At 39.7% G+C, this 22,778-nt stretch overlaps 1 protein-coding gene across 2 annotated transcripts in view; it reads left to right on the top strand.

The window, feature by feature from the left end:
• Epb41l4a (erythrocyte membrane protein band 4.1 like 4A) overlaps positions 1-22,778 on the top strand; it is a 227,802-nt gene that overhangs the window by 121,973 nt on the left and 83,051 nt on the right. For both annotated transcript variants that reach the window (XM_013020442.1, XM_013020443.1), the window contains exons 5-9: positions 5,246-5,343; positions 6,926-7,046; positions 9,971-10,058; positions 13,212-13,300; positions 13,855-13,918. In XM_013020442.1, coding sequence (XP_012875896.1) covers positions 5,246-5,343; positions 6,926-7,046; positions 9,971-10,058; positions 13,212-13,300; positions 13,855-13,918 — 460 coding nt within the window. The remainder of the gene's footprint in view (positions 1-5,245; positions 5,344-6,925; positions 7,047-9,970; positions 10,059-13,211; positions 13,301-13,854; positions 13,919-22,778) is intronic.

Consider the following 22,778-nt stretch of genomic DNA (forward strand, 5'->3'; position numbering starts at 1 on the left):
AGCCCTGAAGTAGATCTTCCAGGTTTAAATCAAACCATTCATGTGAATTTTCTTCATGCTTAAGTGTTTATTTAACTGACATCCTACTACTGCCCTGTAGCCTCCATTCCTAGAGTTTGTATGTTAGGCAGAATTCACTCATTTACTCACTCACTGGGTCACTGTATGAAGGAACACCAAGTTCCATGTGCTCAGTAACAGGAAGCTCAGTAATGAGCAAGGAGAGATCTGGTTTCCATCCTGAAGAGAGGACCAGTCAGTTGTCTTCCCAGAGCCCTACCTGTGATGCCATTGTCATTTCCTTGAACTTTCATTCATCAGACAACTCTTTCTAAAAAGGAAAATAATGCTATTTCCAAATAGATTCAATTATAATAGACTTTTGTTTTAGATTCTAGAAACGAGTGTTTGATTTTTAAATTTTATATGTAATTTGATAGCATTTTCTTGGCAATTGATGTGAAGTTCACCTATTCATTTAAATATGTTTTTTATTGTTACTGTAAAGGTGATGTACAGAGGGGTTACAGTTACATAAGTCAGGTAATGAATACATTTCTTTTTTTTTTTTTTTTGCCGGTTGTGGGGCTTAAACTCTGGGCCTGGGCACTGTCCCTCAGCTCTTCAGCTCAAGGCTAACGCCCTACCACTTGAGCCACAGTGCCACTTCCGGCCTTTTTCTGCTTATGTGGTGCTGAGGAATCGAACCCAGGGCCTCATGTACGGAAGGCAAGCACTCTACCACTGAGCCACCTTCCCAGCCTGAGTACATTTCTTTTTAAACAGTGCCACCCCTTCCCTCGCTTTCTACCAGTTTTTCCCTCTGACCCTACCCAAAAGTTACATAGTTCATTTTCAATATAGTATCAATTGAGTACCACTGCTGCATTGTTCACCCTTTGTCCTACCCTTTCTGTGCCTCCCCTTAACCTCCCTAAAACAGAAGTAAAGAAAACAAAAACAGCAACAAAGCAAAAAACAAAACAAAACAAAACCTCCTTGTTGCTAGCTTTTTTTTGTGGGATCTATCATCTCCTGAGAGATTCTGGTTTTACTTTTTGGCTAGCAGAGTGACCTTCAGTCACATGCTCACTTCCTGTCCTTATCTACCTGTGGGGTCACATTCCATGATGCATTGTTACAACAGACATTTGTGAACTTTAAAGGACTATGTAAGGGTAGAGTAGTACGGCTGTTTGTTCCCAGAGTAACCATCAGTTTTAAACTTCAGAAGCAAGAGTGTTACTCTTCATTTTATTTTTCCTCTTCCTAAGCCATACCTGCCATTTTCCTGCATTATTCAATATTATGGTGTTGTTTAAACATTGCACTCACAAGTTTTATCCAGACTAGTTCTGATCACATGCTGTGTCTTCCTCTTCATTACCCTCTGTGTGGTGGGTCTTGTTCACATTCAACTAACAGACATGTCTTTTAGTTTCCATCACAGAATTTCAAGACCTTGGAGATGCATTTCACCTTCATTGGAGTGAGGAACAGTCATGGCTAGATTTGACCGGGAAGTTTCATGGGGCTCCTGGAAGAATGGGGGTCTCTCCGCTTCTTTTTTAAAGTAAATCTTTAGCAGTGCTTTTTGAGAATTTCTAAATGATTGATGGCCCTCATCAACTTGTTTAACCTTAGTTTCAATTCACCTCTTAGACAAATATGAGATTAATGGAGAATTGTGGGATCAATATTTCAAGTCCTTTCCTTGCCCCGTCGTTTCTTGCATTATCTTAAATGTAGAGAGGGTAAAAGACCAAATTATTCTCCCTTGGGACTCATAATCTATTTTAGGAGACAGATCTTAGTCTACAATATTAATTAGCCCAGCATCGGTGGCTCATGCCTGTATTCCTAGCTACTCACAAGCTGAGATCTGAGGTTCATGGTTTCAATCCAACCTGGTCAGGAAAAGTCCATGGGATTCACCTCTAATAATCTACTCAGAAAAAGCCAGCAGTGGTGCTGTGGCTCAAGTGGCAGAGCGCTAGCCTTAAGCAAAAAGCAGCTCAGGGACAGTCCCCAGAACGGGGTGGGAATGGAGGTGGAGGGGCAAGGAATAAAAAGTAAGTAGCAGAAGCTGCCTTATAAAACATTTGCTTTTCACCATAGCATGTTCTGGAAACTTTCTTGCTATGTAGATCATTTTAATCAGCTTTCCTTCCCCCCCTCCCCCCACGCAACAGCAATACCATATAATTCGGATCATAAGCCTCTCTAATAAGTTAAGCTAGATGGAACTGTCTAGGTACTGCTAGGTTTTTATTTTAATTAAAATCCGAGATACACAAGGGCTCCATTCATTCATAGTTATTTATTTAGTTAGTACTGGGGTTTGAACTCAGGGGTTAGCTGTCTCCACCAATTGAGTCATTCCTGTAGCCTGACTTTTTGCTAGTTATTTTGGAGATAGAGGCCCATGGATGTTTCTGCTCAGGCTGGCCTGGAACAAACATCCTCTGAATCTCAACCTACTGAGTAGTTATGACTACAGGTATGAACATTCAACATTTTAATCAAAATGACACAGAAGAAAAGACCCAATGACTTTAATCTTCTAAATTTACTGAAAATAATAAATTATATTCGTAAAGTCCCATAAAATAGACAAATAATAAATTGTACTCATAAGTCTCATAAAATAAGTTATATAAAGTTTGTAAGGTATATTAAATAGGTAGGTTTCATTAGATAGCTGATGAAGAGAACATCATGCGCTATTCAAGTAGGAGAAGAAGTTTATTTACCGAACTGCTGCCCTCACCATGCATGGTAGAAAGGCATAGCCAAAAAGGAAAGGGGTGACCCACCCAGGCCAGGACTTATCTAGGCCAGAGACAGGAAGAGGTAGGGCCAGATGGGGAAAAGGTATGGCCACACTGGATCAGGACATGATCTCAGGGTCTGGTACCCTCCTAAGCTCAGATGGGAGGCATGTGACAAGAGGTGGCCCAGGATGTGACCTAGCAGAAGGGGAAGGTGACTGCTTCCAGGTCTGCCAGTTACCTAGGTAACAGATACTGGGCAGAAACTTAGCCAAGAGGGAGGAAGGTGTCCCTGTGCAGACCTTACAAAGTTAATTTAAAATGGGCCCCAAGACACTATAAAGTGTTTAGCATATAAAAATACCCATACCCCTTTTTGACTTCCATTCATCTATCTGTTCATCTATATTTCCATCTATCAAGTTAGTTATTTATTGAGTAGCTATTATGTACTGAGTACTAGCTACTTGAAATGTAATATCTATATTTTTGAAATTAGTTCTGTCTATTTTTCCATCTCCTCCTGTAACTTGTTCCCTTTGTCTTCAAAGGAAATGTTTATAGGATTAGATCCTCTGATCCTGCATTTGGGAAGGGATGTGACAGTTTAGTCAAAGGTTATAAAAGTTTTACTAGAGAATGGTAAATATACATATGTGACTTGTGTTATTTAAAAAACAAATCTCAATACTTCAGGAAAATAAAGGTACAGTAGAGAAGGAGGGTTTAGCAAACCCAAGTTCATAGAAGTAATTCTATAAATGCCTCCAAGTAATAAAACTTTGGGTTTAAATTTAATGTCACTTCATTTTTCTATTCTCCAAGAGGAGCACAAATGATTGTTATAAAGTGGATGTAATATCCAGGTGAGCATTTCAGACATTTCAGGGGATAGGAAGTAATTAAGTAAGATTGGAAAGCTAACCGACTAATTATGAAGTAGTGATGGTCACTGGTCTGTGTCTCAAGAAATTTGACCTAAGAAGTAAGCAGAAGTCACAAAAGCCGTCTTGGGCACTTGATCTTTATTTTTATGACAAAGAGAAGACTTTCTAGGTATTGTTTTTCAAACCAGAGGAGTAGCAAGATCCTGTTTACCTCTCTGTTGTTCTCTTTATCTTTTTGAAAGATTTGAAGGAAAATAATTATGGATGATGGAAGATCAGCAGGAGTTTTAGAAAAACCAAGGGATGGATACCTAAGCTAGGGGGTAGAGAGAATTGTGTTACTTCCCATACCCACATATGTGGTGATAGAATTTGAGTTCTAGGCGTGTTTACACCATGGTCGCTGATTTCTCTTCCATGGATAGTTGGGAAAGATGATGTCTTCACAACAGGAAAACAGTAGGCTTGGGGGAAGTTTTCATTTAAGCCTAGGTTGCAATCAAAGTCAAGGTCGGTGTTTTGGTAATAATGTAACATTGTGAAGGGCTTTGATTCTGTACAGAAGATTCATATAGATATACATATAGATATACATACGTAAAATTCAGCTGTGAGATACTGAATTTTTACATTCATTTCCTTTGCTTTTCTCTGCCCTTCCCAGTGGCATCAAAAGACACCTTGCAAAGGATGGGAAATCAGACAGGGCAACCTGAAGTGTGTGGGTGTGTGTGAGTGCATGTTTGTGATGATGGTGGTGATTCATATGTTGTCTGGTAAAACTCAGACCTCTGTCGGTCCACCAGCAACAAGACCGAACCAGAGAAAAGCAAAAAGCTTGTCAAAGTTGAATAGCATTTTCCTTGAGAGATTTCTAGGGTCTAGTTTCTTTGGTTCTCTTTTCGACAATAGTCACTTTACCTCTCTGTCTTTGGGGCTCCTCTTCTATATAATGGAGATAGTAGTACTGATGTTACTTTTGAAGTGTTATATAGTGTTTATGTCCATAAATGAGTTACAATGTTTACTATCTTGAGAATAATTCTTGGCACTGTAATTAAGATAGATTCTCTTTTGACAACATGGAATGAGCAAGCAGCTGATAATGAACAGGGAAAAAAAGAAAGATTGATGAGATTACATTAAAATGACTTGCTTACTAAATTCTGAGCCTTGTAGGTGCCACTTGTGATGTAGGTGATGATTTTTGTGATTTGTTCCTCCAAGGAAGAGCATTCTGTAGTAATGATGGTGGAAGTGATGATGCCAGTGGGTGGTTATTTTAACCTTCAATTTTAACATCAACCCTGCTCTCCCAATCCTCAAGAGTTGGAGGCTGCTGATAGAGTAAGCAGCAGCCCTACATAGGGGTAGTGAGTAGCAGAGCTGGGTTCAGACCAGGCAGCCTGCCTCCCGGACATGAGCATTTTAGCTGCAGCTCTTCGTTGCCTCTTTCTTTGGTGTGGAAAGAGGCTTGATTTTCACTGGCCATGACTGATGTTAACCTTGATGATCAGGACATGAAACTTTAGATTTGTTTAAGTGTTAGAGATTGCTAATCTCTTTTCCCCCCCATTTCTCTTTTAGATACCAGTTTTTCTTGCAGGTGAAGCAAGATGTCCTTCAGGGCCGGCTGCCCTGCCCTGTCAACATTGCTGCTCAGCTGGGAGCATATGCCATCCAGTGTAGGTTTCACCTAAGCAGATTTGATTCACTAATGTGGGCAGAAAATATTTTGAAGTTTTATATTGTTATGCAGGCTTATCTTCTAAAATGCTTCCTATCAAATGACATTTGAAGAAAAAAAAATCAGAACCCAAGTTTTGACAAGTGTTCCTACAGAAGTAAAAGTGGAGCCAGTTGTAGGTTGTATAGTTTTAGTTTTAGGACTAGAATTGATTCTTGATTCACTGGGGGCATAACAGTCTGTTCTGTTTTGTATCTCACCTTCCATCAGTGATGATACAGTCCACCACCTTGGAAGTGGCGCTGTAGCTCAAGTGGTAGAGCGCTAGCCTTGAGCTGAAGAGCTGAGAGACAGCGCTCAGGCCCAGAGTTCAGGCCCCACGACCGACAAAAAACCAAAAACCAAAACCAAAAACAAAAAACAGCCCACCACCTTCCTGCTCCAGCTCTTCTGAAGAACCCCACGTGGCCAAGTGCCAGCACCAAGTTCACCTGGGCATACACCTGGTGCACAGTGCACTTTAGCTCTTGACATCCACATGGTGGCCACAGAGGATGGCTCTGGTTGTTCTGTCTTCTTGGAGACTAAGGCTAAGATTATTTGTATGAATAATTACTGAGCATCTTTTTTTTTTTTTTTTGCTGGTCCTGAACTCAAGGTTGAACACAAGGCCTATGCGTAGTCTCTGAGCCTCTTTGTGCTTAAGGCTAGTGCTCTACCACTTGAGCCACAGCACCTCTGCCAGCTTTTTCTGAGTAGTTTATTGGAGATAAGAATCTTATGGACTTTCCTGCCCTGGCTAGCTTTGAACTACAGTCCTCAGATCTCAGCGTCCTGAGTAGCTACTATTACAGGTGTAAGCCACCAGCACCTGGTTTATTGAGCATCTTTTAAGAATCAAGCTAAGCATGGTCTTTGTCCTTTAGAAAATTTGTAGGCCAGAAATTATATAGGAAAAAATATCCTAGGAAAAATGTCAAATAGATGAACTGGATTTGGAGCTTGGAAGGGAATTGATGCAGGGAGAACTTTTACAAGTAACATAATGAGCTTTTAAGTTTCATTCTGCTTCTTTATGTAACCTGTAATAGGGTATAGGCAGCATTTTGTTAAATTTCTATGACCATTATTTGGGGATTGGATGGTTTGAACAGACATACTTTCCTTATTGCCCAAGAGGATATAAGGGTCCCCTATATACACACATACACACAAATACTATATACATATACAAAGTACTTATAAACATACTACTAGAATTATAACTAGAATTAGAGTGAATGTGTGTATATATACATGTGTAGTTAATGTTCATATATATTTTACTTTATAAATGGTTAAAATGGTGATAATTAGGTTCTCTGGGAAAGCAGAAATATATAACATATTTCATGTCAAGATTTTGTTTGTACCATCTATCTGTGCTTATGAGAGTTGTTTTAATTTTAATAGATGTATATGTAATTTATTAGGTATTTGGAGAAAATTGCTTAAGACTGATAGAAATTACTTAATTCTTATAATTTTAAAAGTATTTTCTAACATAGAATAAAATGATATATTTCTTTATTTCTTTCCAGCTGAACTTGGAGATTACGACCCTTACAAGCACACTGCAGGCTATGTATCAGAGTATCGGTTTGTTCCTGATCAGAAGGAAGAACTTGAAGAAGCCATAGAAAGGATTCACAAGACTCTAATGTAGGAACTATGTCTTCTGTCAGTCAGCCTATTGACATTCATGAGAAAATTTCTAGTTTGGTACATTTCCTCATCTCTGCCTTGAACATTCTAGCTTTCTTTTTATTGTCACTTTTTATTTTTAATGACTTATAACACTAAAATGCCCATCAAAACTCCAGCAATATAAATGATATAAAGGAGAAAATAAATGACAGTACCTAAAGTTATCGTATTTTTGGTTACTAGCCTTTCAGATCACACTCTGATGCATAATTTCCCTTACAGAAACTGATTTTTATATAGATTATGTGATATGGTTTTACCTAGTGGGATAATTCTCTAAGTACTGTGTACTTTCTTCCTTTTTTTCAGCCATTGTTTACCCCTCACTCCCTTTCTCTCTTTAAACTACTCTTTTTTGGTGGTACTTGGCTTGCCATGAAAGATACTCTACTGATGAGATATGCCTCTGCCCCTTTCTTGCCCTGATTATATTTGAGATGCCCTGGTATACATTTGGACTGTGATTTGTCTATTTTAAGCTTCCTGTCCTAGTTGGATGACAAGCACACGTCACCACTTCTAACTTATATTAGATGGAGACCTGTGGACTTTCCTAGCTAAGCTGGGCTGGAACCATAGTCTACATGATCTCGGCCTCCCATGTAGCTAGGATAACAGGTGTGTGCCACCATGCCAAGTTATGGGTTGAGAAGGGGTCTTGAGTGTATGTCCCTGCTAGCCTCAAACTGTGATCTTCCTGAACTCAGCTTCTGAAGTAGCTAGAATTCCAGATATAAGCACTGGAAATCAACATTAAATATTATTTTTTAACTATAAAAATATTCCAAAATGCCTTAATTTATTCTCTATTTACTCTGTGTTATGTAAATTCTTCAGCATTTGAAACAAAGTCCTGGTCAGGCAATAACAATGAAGCTGGCTACTCACTACCTTACTCATATAACTTATAGCCCCTTTGTACATCACCTTGACAATAAAATAAACAACAACAACAACAACAATGAAGCTGGAAGTCCTGATGACACTGGTATGGAGCCACTGAAGACATTATGTGAAAATCATGAGCTCTTCTGAGAGTAGATGTCCCTCCCAATTGAATGGCCTTTCATAACCTGAAGCATTGCAGATATAATTTAATTTGGAATTATGATTATCTGTGCTTCTTATGTGACATTCTCCCTTGATTAGCTTTGGTTTCAGATTCATTATATTGAAGAAACCTGTAGGATTCATGTGCTTAACAAAAATGTTGACCTAAAAGATCTCAGTGAGTAGAGGTGGAAGTCCCTTGCTGGGTGGCTCTTGCTTCTGTATTTACATGCAACTATGAAGCTTTCTAGCCTGTTGAGGGGGCCCTTCAGCTGAAGGTTTCAGTGGAGAGGCCCAAAGCATTCTTGTTAAAGTATGAAAGCAGTGTGTTGGCACAATTGGAGGGAGAATATAGTCTTCTTGGAGTTTCAAAGGACAACTGTATTTTGAAATTACTGTGGAGCTTTCAGTAAAGGCTCTTGTTCATGTTTTTGTGGTATTGTGAGTATTGTGACTATTAAAAAAGTGTTTATATGTGTGTGTGTGTATATATATATATATATATATATATATAAAATGATCAGTGAAGGTTTTGGTAGCTTTCTGTGTCTAATTTTTGTTGACTATTGTTCATAGATTTAAGTAACATGCTTTTCTTTTAGTAACATGCTATTTGAACTTAGGGCCTTGCTCTTGTTAGACAAGCACATACTCTACCATTTGGGCAATACCTCCAGCCCTTCTTCAAATGTTTTAAAAGTGTGTATAAATGACTTAAATGAGAGAATCATTGAAGCATGGTTTCTTAATTTTTTGTGAATTTGTAACTATCTTAACAATTGAGATCTGTCTCTTTCAGTCTATTTTACTTACCTCTTTTAATCTGTTTCTCTCTCTAGCCCCTTGTCTCTGTCTATTATTCCTTCACTCTTCCTCCCCATCTTTGTCTGCCTCTCCATGTCCCTTTGTCTCTGTCTCAGTCTGTTTCTCAGTGTATCTCTTTTAATCTGTTTCTGTCTTTCTCTTACCTTCACCCCCCCTCTCTCTTTTTTTTTTTTTTGGTCCAGTCGTGGGGCCTGAACTCTGGGCCTGGGCGCTGTCCCTCAGCTCTTCAGCTCAAGGCTAGCACTCTACCACTTGAGCCACAGCACCACTTCCGGCTTTTTTCTTTTTGCTTATGTGGTGCTGAGGAATCGAACCCAGGGCCTCATGCATGCAAGGCAAGCGCTCTACCACTGAGCCAACTTCCCAGCCCCCCCCCTCTTCCTTTTCCTTTATGGAGATTTCTTGCAGATGCCCACCTGCATTAGAAATGATGCTGTTTTCTCTATATCATCTATGGAGGTTTCTATATTCTATATTAAAAAATGACAAGTACTTTTACAATTTTGTTATGTTAACTAGTGTGTTTCTAAACTGTAAGTTTGCTCAGGAGCTGTAGAGTGCCCTTGCTGGTTGTCAGCCCTATCTCCCTCCTCTTCCCACCACTGTGCAGCTGTACATTTCTTTCTGATGCAGATAGAGCTGCTGGTGCATGGAGACATTTTGCTCTTTGTGAAGTGGATGCTTTTTTTTTTTTTTTTGAGTGCTTGTATCCTCAATAGCCTCTTTGGGGATTTTTGAAATGAGAATTTTTAATATATACCGGGAATTTGGGGGCTAGACCATAGTGAACAAGAACAGACTTGGAACATGACATTGATAGAAGTATCATCTTTATACATATCATTTTGTCACCAAGAAGGCAGAGTCCTTCCTCAAATACAAAGATGTAGACTTACGTGAGTACAAAGGATTGTTTTTCCAGTCAGTACAATGAAGATGGTTGCATCCCTACAAGTGCAGTAGCTGTTAGTAAAGTCAAACCCTTCGTTTTTGTGCTGATGTAGGGGGCAGGCTCCCTGTGAAGCTGAGCTGAATTACTTGAGGACGGCCAAGTCCCTAGAGATGTATGGCGTTGACCTCCATCCTGTCTGTGTGAGTAACATTTAATTAAAACACAAAATATGTTAAGCTGATGACATTTTTCTTAAAAAGTCACTGGGACTCCCTGAGGAGAGTAGCAGTACTGTTGTTTGACAAGTGGATGAGACTTTTTTCATCTGGGTTTTCCAAACACAAAGCAGCTCTTGCATGGATTAAACCCTAATGAGGTTTGCATAAAAGTCTGTGATTATATTTCCATGTGTAGAAAACAATTAACTGGGCTTGAAAACACAATCTGGATAACAGCTCCAAAGGGCTTAGCTAAACGTCAAAACAATTTAAAATTGGTTTATAATTGATCGTGTGAGACAGAAAACAGGAGGGTTTCCAAAAATAGGTATTATGACTGAAAACCATAAGGAAAATAACTTGTCAGGTGAAGCCGGCATTAGGCAACAGTCCAGGTTAGCAGTGGTAGGGCTGTTAGATGGGCATGTTCTATCTGTAGGACGCTGACTCCCACTGAAAGTATCACTGCATTAATAGAAATATTTTTTGCAGATTTTCTTCAGTGTGGCTGATGAAAACTTGCCAGAAGTGGTGATTAGTTACACTAGATCTGCATTGAGTGTTCTTCTTATCCAGGTCTTACTCTCTGAGCCATTCCTGGTAAAATGGTTTGTTGTATACCAGTGAGATCGAAATGCATCACTTTACATGGCATTCATGTAGTTAGTAATAGTCACATTTAGTTTTTTGAAATAACAAGTCAATTGCCATTTTTATTTAATGGGTGGTACTGGCGCTTGAACCCAGGGCCTCTTTATCTTCCTTAGCTTTTCTGCTTCAGGCTGGCACTCTACCATTCAAGGCACACTTCTGCTTTCAGCTTTTTGCTGGTCAAGAGTTTCATAGACTTTTCTAGGCTGGCTTCAAATTGGAATCCTCCTACCTTAGTCTAGCTCTCAGTATCTAGGATTACAGCAAGTGACTTATTCTTTATAAGAAATAAATAGCTAGAGATGAACTTTTAAAAAATCAGTTGGATTTGAGAATTCCTTAGTCTTTAAGAAACCCCAGTAAAACTTTCTCTAAAGCAGACAACTCATATATTCACTTTGTAGTATGTCTTTTTTTATCATCAATATTTCCTGAAACAAGAAATCATTTTTTATTATTTTTTGAAGCATGAGAAGCATACTTGGGGGGGGGGAGGGCTGGGAAGGTGGCTCAGTGGTAGAGTGCTTGCCTTATATGCATGAGGCCCTGGGTTTGATTCCTCAGCACCACATAAGCAGAAATAGCTGGAAGTGGTGCTGTGGCTCAAGAAGTAGAGGGCTAGCCTTGAGCCGAAGAGCTGAGGGACAGCACCCAGGCCAAGTTCAGGTCCCATGACCGACCAAAAAAAAAAAAAAGAAGAAGCATACCAGGACACACAGTCCATGTAGAAATGACAATTACAGAACAGATTGGGAGAAAGTAATCATGTTAATCTCATTAGTTCATTAACTGCTTCACAGCACTACCCTTTAAGAAAACCTTTAGTGTGGTGAAGTATATTTGTAATCCTAGTACTTGGGAGGTAAAGGCAAGAGGATTTCAAGTGTGAGGCCAGCTTGGACTGTTACGCAGCATGACTCTGTCACAAAACAAAATACCTCTAAAACTTTCCCCTTAGGTTTTCAAATTTTTAAAAGAACATTCCATAAGGAAAACTTATAAAGGGAGTCTTCTGAAAAAATGTTTCTGCTTCTGTAATGTTTATCCTCACCCACAATCAAGTTTGTTGGTGGGTTGAAATTTATGGGAAATGACCTAGATTTGTTAGGATCTTTCATGCGTTCCTTTAAGATTGAATTTCCAGAGCTGAAAGTGGGCAACAGCTGGTATCCTTCCAATGTATATTAGTGATCTTCTGTTCCTATGAATGTAATTTTGCAGGCTGTTAGTTCTGCACATTGTCTGGATACCTAGAACATAGGTGCTGTGGGTTAAGACTTATCATTGCCTGAAAATCAAGGTTCTTCAGTCTTTTATGAGAAGATTTTCTTTTTTCTTTCTTTCTTTATTTGGTGCCTATCCTGGGTCTTGAACTCAGAGTCTGGGTGCTGTCCTCAAGTTTCTTTTGCTCAAGGCTAGCACTCTACCAGTTGAACCACAGCTCTACTTCTGAGGTTTTGAGAGTTTATTGGAGATAAGAGTCTCACAGACTTTCCTGCCTGGGCTGGCTTTGAACCATAATCCTCAGATCTCAGCCTCTTGAGTAGTTAGGATTACAAGCTTGAACCACAAGTGCCCACCAGTACCACCTGAACTGCAGTGAAGAGTTTCTATTTTTTAATTTTTTTGAGCAAAGTTACAAGGGAAGAAAGGAGTATGGTGTGTGTCTGCTGTTGGCTGCCAGAATTTGTTGGTGAATTGGTTCTCAAGATTGTCTATATCAGAGAGAAAAATGAAGATAAGCCATTTGAAAGCACCCTGGATAGAAGCCAATGTTTCAAGCCTTGGCTGTAGGAAGCCATTTGGAGCTCATTTGGAGCTTCTGTGTATTTTGGAAGCTCTAGACCCTGCCTGGGGATTGTGAGTTATTGGTGTGGTTGCCCGGGTCATCAGTATTTTAAGCTGCAGAGGGATTCTGGTTAATGTTTAGCAAGGGTCAGGTATCACTGTGGAAGCAGCAGGGGCTACCTCAGTTAGTGGCTTGGTGGAATGCCCCAGATCCTTTGTACTGACACTGGGGCTTGAACTCAGGGCCCGGGCACTCTCTCTTAGCCTTTTCTCTTAAGGGACCCACACCTCTACTTCTGGCTTTTTTTTGCAGTTAATTGGAGATAAAAGACTCCTCACACACTTTTCTGCCCTGGCTTACTTGAAACTTCAATCTTCAGAGGTCAGCCTCCTGAGTAGCTAGGATTATAGGTGTGAACCACTGGTGTCCAGCTTCCCTGGTCCTTTTAATGAGCTAAAGTTATAAGTATGAATTAACACTAAAGTAACAAAGTCCTCTCAAGAACTTCAAGGAAAAAGAAAAGAGCATCAAATTACCTAGTATTATAGCTTAGCTGGCTTTTTGGACCAAAACATTTCAGAAATGAAATCCAACATTAATCCTGTAAGTAGTATTTATATTATCAATTACAGTGTTATAATGAACTTTTATTCGAATAAATTCATGGGTTTGAGCCTATGGGTTTTTTTTTTCAGGGAGAAAACAAGTCTGAGTATTTCTTGGGATTAACTCCAGTTGGTGTTGTTGTCTATAAGAACAAGAAGCAAGTGGGGAAGTATTTCTGGTAAGTGACCAGAGGACACAGTCAGAAGTTAACCACTGCATGTCTCAGTCTTATAGGATGCTTGTGTCCTTGAAAGGGTGGGCACCTGACCAATACGTGGTAAATAAATATGTGAGTGTGGGTGTGACCTTTTTCTTCTACGGCATCTTAGTATATAATCTCTCCAAATTTCAGGCACTGAGGTTCTAGGCTCTGGGGGAAACTCTGGTAGGATTTCCCACCCGCTCTGATGAGTGCTGGTGGGCTGTGGATCCAGAACAAGTCTGAATTTTGGCTTTGATTTACCAATGAATGGAGGGGCTGGAGGATCCTAAGGCCCTGGCTGTCCTGGGAAGATGGCACTGTCAGGCCTGGGGGTGCCAAGTTGCTGTGTGCATATAGTAGAGAAGGGAAGATAGGATGATGGGAATGGAGCAAAGGACTTGCGTGGAAAACTCTATAAGTCACTACAGAAGTATATAAAGTCAGTCACCAACCTTTTTGTCTACTGGATACTTCTCTGAATTTCTGAAAGATGAAGTCTTTAAAACCACAACTGCTTTGTTTTTTTTCAGGCCTCGGATCACAAAGGTTCACTTTAAGGAGACTCAGTTTGAACTCCGGGTACTGGGAAAAGATGTAAGTTTTTGTGAACACTTAGCTTAAATACAAAGGCAAGAAAGGGTCTTATCTAATATTTATAACCTAAAAGACCTTGGGAGACAAAACTATGGGGTTTTCTTCCTGGGGAAACATGTTAATGAACTCAGTGTATACAACTTCTACAAGAAAGGGAAAGGGAAATAAGTAGTAAAGAATAAGATGGGGAAATGTCATTTTGGTTTTAGCAAAGGGAAGCAGAACCTTTCTAGGGCAGAGGAGAGACTAGGAGGTTTTTATCATTATTACTGTAATTTGCTAGTCAGTGCCGTCTGTGAGGGGAGGATTCATATAATCTGAAAGGTGTAGCCTGCACACAGGATGCAAAATTGTGTCCTAGCTTTTCTGAAGTAAATTTAACATTCTGATTGGACTCACATGTCTTCTTGCTCCTTGTTGAGCTTTGATAGACAAACCAAACAGAAACTGGCCACTTTGGAGGGAGACCATGAGTTGAGGTACGGAAATGTGGACTTCCGCTGCCCCTGGGCAGTGTGGAGACAGCATAAAGGGTGTTAGAGGCCAGTGTACTTTTACAGCTTCACAGGTGCACTCTAGGATACTAATTGAAGAAGGCAAAGATAATAAAGCTTCCTCCTAAACTAACCTATAGAAACTATGCTCTCAGAAGATGCTGTTAGTCCTGTCCTTAGGGGAAAATGTGATTTAAGGAATCTGTTTTTCTATCTCTTTTGATAGTAATTCCATGCTGAACAAAAACTAAGCACAACTGGAATTGAACTGGCTTTCGTAAAGTTAAAAAGGATTTACACAGAAATCAGCTCTTTCATGTCCACACATGGGCACAGGAATAAGATAGCAGCTGTAAGACTGGGACATAGTGTTTGACAGAGTGCCTCAGAGGTAGTGGGTACTCAGTAATACCACTTAATGATTAATGGCCTAATTATTGGCAGTAAGTACTGCTAAACGTGAAAATCAGATACTATTTATTCTTCTAGGGAAAAAAGTAAACTGTTTTCCTACTAGTGCTAGTGTTTGTTGATAAAATGAAAGTTGGATTTGGAATTAATTTGAACTTGGAGGTAAACTTTCATATGTTTAAAGAACTGATGGTTCAGAAATCACATAGTAGATATTTTTGTTTGTTTGTTTTTTTGGGGTCCGGTCATGGGGCCTGAACTCTGGGCCTGGGCGCTGTCCCTCAGCTCTTCAGCTCAAGGCTAGTGCTCTACCACTTGAGCCACAGCGCCACTTGCGGCTTTTTTCTTTTTGCTTATGTGGTGCTGAGGAATCTACCACTGAGCCACCTTCCCAGCCCCCAGTAGATATTTTTGGTATTGAAGTTTAAACTCTGGGCCTCATACTTAGTAGGCAGGTAATCTCTTTCTTGTGCCACGACCCTAGCCTGTTCTAGTGTTATATTTTGGGTAGGGTCTCATGCTTTATTGTCTAGGGCCAGCCTCAGATTGTGATTCACTTACCTACACCTTCTCTGTAATGGATCACCACACACGGTTTGTTTGTTGGAATGGGAATCTCACTTTTTGCCTGTGTGGCCTCAAACCATGATCCCTCCCACCTTCATCTCCCAAGTAGCTGGTATTATAGGGTTGTAATACTGTATTCAGCATACACAACAGTTCTTAGAGGTCTAGTTTGAAGAAAGTACATTGTGTTCTTCAACTTCTGATTGGACTTGTTAATCTGAAAAGTTATACTAATGTCTGACTGCTTTAAAAACATTTAAAAAGTAAATAGCTAGTTAGTGATTTATTTTTCTATCTGTAATTTCTTCCTTTCTGTAGTTTTCTTCCTATCCTACCACTGAGGTCATATGACTTAAAAATATAAGGAATAGAATCTGTTAAAAAGTATATGACATTTTCAAGGGTTTTTAAAGCATATAATAATAAGAAATAAGGCTTCTCATGGAGGCATTATTAAAGTATTCTCTCACCTTATACTTAGGTTAATTTTGTGAGTGAGGTCCTTTGATGAGCTGCATTTATTCAGTGTGTTTATTTATTTATAGACAATGTCTTGCTCTGGAGTCCAGGGTAGCTTCAAACTTTTCATCTTCTTGACTCAGTCTATGAGTACTAGGATTATAGGTATATGTCACTATGTCTAGCTTTGGTGAATTACTTTCATATTACTATTTTATTGATGTAAAATGTCTTCTCCTACCCAGATTCAGTGTTCACATCTGAAATCCCAGATACTTGGTAGGCAGAGATTGGGAGAATTCTGGTTTGAGGCTGGCCCAGGCAAAAAGTTAGCAAGACCCCCCCACCCCCATCTCAGTCAATAAGTTGGGCATGATAGTGTGTGTCTGTTGTGCCAGGTATGCTGGGTGTATAATTTGAGGCTGACCTTGGCAAAAATGCATGATCCAACTTGAAAAATAACTAATGTGGAAAAAAAGGGGTTAGAATTGTACACAGCTCAAGTGATAAAGCCCCTGTTAGGCAAGCATGCGGCTCCATCTTCAAAAATATATACTGAACTGTATAGCACATGATTTCTCTATATATGAATATGTATACAGAATATGTATACATATGATATAATATGTGTATATGTGTGCAGTACTGCCAAAATAAAATAAATAAAATGTCTTCCACTGTCCCAAGGAAAGTATTTGGTAAAGTCAGAGTTAATCTGAGCTTCCAGCATCTTAGACTTCTTAACTAAAACATAACAGCAACAAAACCAATATCATTATATTACTTTTCATTGACCATCTCCACCACAATAGAACCAGTTTCCTCATTCAGCTTTGACATTGGCTGGGTATGTGGAGAGGCCAAGGTATGGCTTCCTCCCCCCACTCCCTCCCTCCCTGGGTCAGTAAAACTCACTCTCTGAAATCATTAGTGATGTGACCCAGCAGGCCACTGAACATGAGGCTTGAATCAAAAGGATTTAAAAAAAATTATTAAATAGCATGTTAATTTAATCCAAAACATGGTATTTCTAGAGTATTCTTGCTTGCAGAGCTTTTTTTCTTTCCTTCTTTCTCGATCAGGGTCTCCCTTTGTGAAGCAGGATTTACATAATGTAGAATCAAGTTGATTATTATGGAGGCCTAACTGTAATCACAGATTGAATTTAAAAGCCCTTTCAAATCCATCACCTGGAACAGTAATCATATTCAGCTTGAAGGGTGGTTCAAGTGCTTTTTCTGCTGCTATTCTGGTATGCTGGCTTGGTAAAGAGACTGAACTCCATTCCCTTAGTGCTTTCTGGCCAAAGTTAGAGACTGAAGTCTATGTATTATTTGCATTTCAAAATAGGCATTGTGCTTTAAGTAACACCTTGCAGAAATATGAATTTGGGGTACAGATATTTTACATGATCATAGTAGAAAATCTAAAAAACAAACTATTGTAAGAATCCTTCACAAGCATCCCAGGGGAACACACAGAGGCAGGCAGGCACAGGAAAAAGCTTATTATAAGGTTTATTAGAGGGACCACAGCATCCTGGGAGAGGGAGCCCATGGCATCTGCTCCTAGCCAGGTGGCAGGCAGGCCTGGGGGAGGAAGTGAGGGTGGAAGTGAGGTAAGTGCATGCAAAGTAGGTCTGGGCAGAGAGAAGGAGCGGACAGCTGTATGGTGGGGAACTCCAGGGCAGGGAGGCGCTCAGGTCTGGGTGGAGCTGAGGACCAAAGGTGGGGATAATACTAACAATAGGAAGAAAATTAATATTTCGATTATCCTAATATTCAGAAATAGTGGATATTATTAATACATTGTTACTATTGCTTCCATTAATATTGAATACCTCATTTGTGTATATATTCATATATTGATATGTCATGCCCTATATGGTTTGGTACATTTTTTTAGTTTAATTTTATTGTCAAGGTGATTTACAGAGGGGTTACAATTACACACATAAGGTAGTGAGTACATTACTTGTCAAACTTGTTAACACCTCCCTCATTTTTCTCCAACTTCCCTCCCATCACTCCCCCCACCAAGTTGTACAGTTCATTGCAACATGTTGTCTTGTGAGTATTCTTGTTGCATTGGTTCATCCTTTGTCCTTGGTCTCACCATTTGAATGTTTTATTCTTAGTACTATACCTTAAGAATTTTCTTCTCCTTTTATCTATTTTGTATGTGCCTGTTTGGTATTTGATAAGTTTTATTTTCATTTTTTTTCTTTTGCTATTGTAGATGCAATCTTCTGTTTTGTTATATGTAGCCTAGGTGGGCCTCAAACTCACAGTTCTACTGCCTTATCTACCTGCTGGGGTTATAGGCATGTACCAACACACGTAGCTTCTGATTTTGGCTAGAAGTAAAAGCTGTAAAATATTGTTAAGTTTATCTCAGATCTGGCCATTTTGCCCAATTCCTGTGTTCTAGACAAGAGTTTTTAGATTTGGGTCTCATAAACTTCCATAGCAATATAATAATATCATTTTCAAGTGAAAATAATTTATTCCTCTGCTATGTACATTTCACATTTATTGTTATTATTAACACTCTAGAAGTAATGATTTACATATAGAAGTCATCCTTGGTGATGGTAGTGATTCTGTCTTTAATCTGTGATTTGTTTAGTTATTTTATTTTGAACTCAAGGCTTCATGCTCTTAACCAAGCACTGACCCACTTGAGCCATGCCCCCAGCCCTTTGGCTTTAGACATACTTCAGATATCTTCCTTTTTTTTTTTGTCTTGGATTGATCCTCCTACCTCCTGCTTAGCTAGAATTCCAGATATGGTGTACCAGGCTTGCCTTATTTGTTGAGATAGGCTCTATGCTAACTTTTTGTACAGGCTGGTCTTGAACTCAGTCCTCCTTATTTCCTGGAATTTTGAGCCACAGCACCCAGCCTTTAGTCTTCAATCTTTAATGAAGCCCTGCCCCCACAAAAGAGGCTGTTTCTTAACAGGGTAGTAACAAAGTACTAAAAAGTTCTTGGATTCTATACTTAGCCACCAGGGTTTTCTGGCTGTGGGGAGGTAGGGGAAAGAGTCCTGGTGACTGAAAGGTGCTTGATCTGGAAGGTCCAAGAGTCCTGCTGTGAGTTTGTTGAAGTTAAAATGTCTCTGAGACATCTAAGTGGAAAAATGATCTGAAGTTGTCATATAAGTCCAGACTTCAGGACCAAGTTCTGAGCAGAATATACATGTTTAAGAATCATTAGTGTGTATGGGTATTTGAAGCCACAAGGGGATATAAAGCCCATAAGGGACAGGACCACCAAGGAGAAAAGAGGGCATCAAAAAAGGTGGAGATCAGCACTGAGGTAGAAGGAAAGTCTTATGTTGAGGAAATTTCATGGTATTGACATGCATCCAATAAGATCAGGACTGTGAAGGCACTCCTAAATTTAGAAATGACAACACTAGTTTCACTGGAGTAGAAAAGTGAGTTCAACCTAGCAGTTCTCCTCTGAGGAATGTATACTCCAGAAGAATGCAGGAGACATGTTATTCTGTGCTACACTGAAGTAAAAATTAAAAAAAATAGAAATACTATAGAAGTCTATGACTAGGAGAATGAAAAATCGATGCATATCTAGAAAAGAGAAGTAACAGGAAAAAGAACAGAAGTTAAGTACAGACAGCTCTTTGGAGGATAGGAATGGGGATGTATCTGGCAGAAAGGTTAGGAGGTGTGGGGTGGGGGGAGGGAGGAGGAATGACCTGAAGTATGACAGCCACCCTTAGAGTCTGCAGGTGGCATAAGCTGGGAGTCTCAGGGGAAGGAGAGAGGGTTTTCTGAAAGAGGCACTAGGGATCAGGGAGGATTCACTTTCATGCCCAGCGATGGGAGATCAGCAGAAACAAAAAGTGTAGCACCCCTGGGGAGGCCTGTGTGGAAGCTGTATCTGCCAGGGAGAGTCAGGTTCAGTTTTGCAAGAGTATGAGGACAAAGGAAAGAGAACAGACTATGGAGGTTGGGAATTTGCTAATGAGAGGCCATGAATTCCAGAGGGCATAAATGGAACTGGGTATTGGTAGAGAGGGGAACAGACCAGGAGCTCTGGGAAGATAATATGCTGAGCAACATTTGTGGTTGAGTGACATAAGCACAGGTAAGATGCATGATAAAGCTATGGGCTGTGAGTGTTGGAAGGCTTGAAGGCTGAGTCTCCTTGTCTGCCTTTTCACAGATGATGGGGTAGAAGGCTAATGGGGGTCAGTATGCTAGCTAGCTAGGTCTGAACTTTCTCTGAGAAGGCCTCTCCTACTTGTGGGCATGTACTTGGTCTTGACTTTTGCTGATGGACCTGAGGACTTAAAGGGAAACTGAGTGCCACAGCAGTCTCTAGCCTTTAGAGTGGACTCAGGCTGCAAGGTGGAATAGTACAGACACTGAGAACAAAGGGTGTGAGGCTGGAAATAGTCTACTGAGCAAGAGGATGTGGTGAGAGACCTCACTGCAAGGAGGGAGGCAAGTGGGTAGATGTAGAAGGCATGCAGGAGATAATATTACTTCTGATGGTAGCAGATTGAATGGATTTTGTGGATCATACACTAATTTCTTGGCTTTGGCATCAGGGAAAGTATGCCATTCCTCACTCTAAGCCCATAACTTGGCATGTGTAGTAAGCTCATTTATGAAATTAATGTTAAGGATGAGTAAATAGTACTGTAATTACTTGATGGACAGTGCATCCCGAGACTTGCCTTAGCTAAACTTACTCAGCATGACAGGGCATAGGACCAAAAGTTTCCTGGCAACTCTGCCATAAGTAATTAGACCCATTTGGCAGAACTCTCCAGTCTGCTTTGGGGCAAGGACACAGGAAGTGATGGTGGCAAGAACTTGCTACCATTGGTCAATGACCCTAAGAGATCAGCTTAAGTAAGTGTTGGGTTCCTGCACATTTCAACATAACACTAGAGCTTATAAGATACAGATATATACGCACACACACACATATATATTTAATTTGAGAATAATCCCACATTTATAAAAAAGTAGTATGCTCAAATATTACAAAGAAAATGTGTCCAATTCCAAATATTACAAAGAAAATGTGTCCAATTCTTCCACATTTACTTTCTCTAACATTTTACTCCATGCCTTAATAAGTTGTTCTCTCTCTTTCCATTCATACCCAATTCTTTTCTAAGCCATGTGAGAGTAAGCTATCCATATAATAGACCCTAGAGACTGTAGTATGTATTTCCCAAGAATAAGATTGCTCTCTGGTAGCACCTCAGTGTCGTTAATCAACTTAATAAATTCATATCAATATCACACTTTTACTGTCTATCAACTCTCCTCCAGTTTTGTTGGTCGACCTGAAAATGTCCTCATCGCATCTCCCTAAATAGTATAGAATTCAGTTAGCCTTCTTTAATCTGGAACATTCGCATAGAATTTCTTTGTTTTATATATTGACATTTCAAAGGAATCCAGTCCTAAAGTAGAAAGCTTTTCATTTCTTTTTTTAAAATTTAACTTTTATTTCTCTATTTCCCCTTGTGATCACACCAAAGTCCATGCTGTCTAGCTGCACTGGGAGGCATATGATAGCAATGTGTTACTCCTTATTGGCTAATAAGTTTGATTATGTGGTCACAGTGTTACCTGATTTCTCCACTATGTAGTTCCTGGTTTGTATATATGGTTGTTGTTGTTATTTTCTTCCCTTGAAGCTAGTGAGTAGTCTGTGGAGGAGATACAGACAACCAGGGTAAATATTGCACTCCCTGTCAGAGTTTCCTTGTGTATTTAACATTCATTGAGAGTTCTTGCCTGATCTGATCATTTACTAAACTAATTGCACAAAGCTGATTGTCTAGCTTCCCCACTCCTTCTGTATTTATCACCCAGCCCTTGGGATTCCACTGCAAGCAGAGCTTCTTTCATTTATTTATCTATTTTTGGCATATGATAGTTATTAAATTTATTGTGTTGGAAAGTATAAGACAGTATCATAACCAAGTAATCAAATTTAACAGCAATAATACTAGGATAGATACGATACAGTTCTCTGAGGACATAGCAGGCTGCTATGATAATCTTTACAAAAAAATCCCCACAAACTGCTATTTAAACCTAATCATGAGAAAATAGTAGACATACAATTTGTGGGATTTCTAAGGAAGATTACCCAGAAACTTTTAAAGACAATGAACTATCATCAAGAGACCTAGAAACCATTTCAGCATGTGGTCTAGAGATTCAGCAGCTCAGTGCCATGGTTCTGGACAGACCTTTCTGGACAGACCATAAGGTCAGCAGTGGTAATCCTTAAAACTTGGAGCATGTCTGAGAATGACATGATGGTAGCGAAAGCAGTGTTCAATTCCTGATTTTCATAATTATACAGTGGCTTTTTAAGAGGACACATTAGAAGTAAGGAATTCACCCTATGAGACTTAGGATAGAGGGCATTATCATTTTACTGGTGCTGGAAATATGACAGTATGGGAAGGGTGATTAACTTCAGAGAATATAAATCACCCCAGGTCCCATTATGAGAATATGTGCTCACATTATGAGGATACCTTAGCTCTGGGCAAAGACAAGAGACAGGCAGGAATAGGGGTAACATTTGAGAATCCATTCACAGTTTGTGCATGGTGGCCACCATATTTGACAATGAAATGTACATTGATTGTATAAGGTCTTCCAGATCAGGATTCAGTTCTCTGATGGCTGTGCTGAGAATTTAGATAGAAAAGACGAGAAATTGAAGCAGTATTGTTATGGACAAGGGTAGTTAGTAGTTTATAGTAGTTTGTGTCACAGATTCTGGTCTCACACTGGATGAATTCTAGATCTCAGTCTTATGTACCATGGGAAGATGTTAACCCATTTACTCCCTTTTTTCCCTCCTTCCCTCCCTCCCTTCTTTCCTCCTTCCCTGTCTGCCTGCCTGCCTGCCTGCCTGCCT

The sequence above is a fragment of the Dipodomys ordii genome, unplaced genomic scaffold (genome assembly GCF_000151885.1).
Source record: "Dipodomys ordii isolate 6190 unplaced genomic scaffold, Dord_2.0 Scaffold50, whole genome shotgun sequence".
In the NCBI taxonomy this organism is placed as follows: domain Eukaryota; kingdom Metazoa; phylum Chordata; class Mammalia; order Rodentia; family Heteromyidae; genus Dipodomys; species Dipodomys ordii.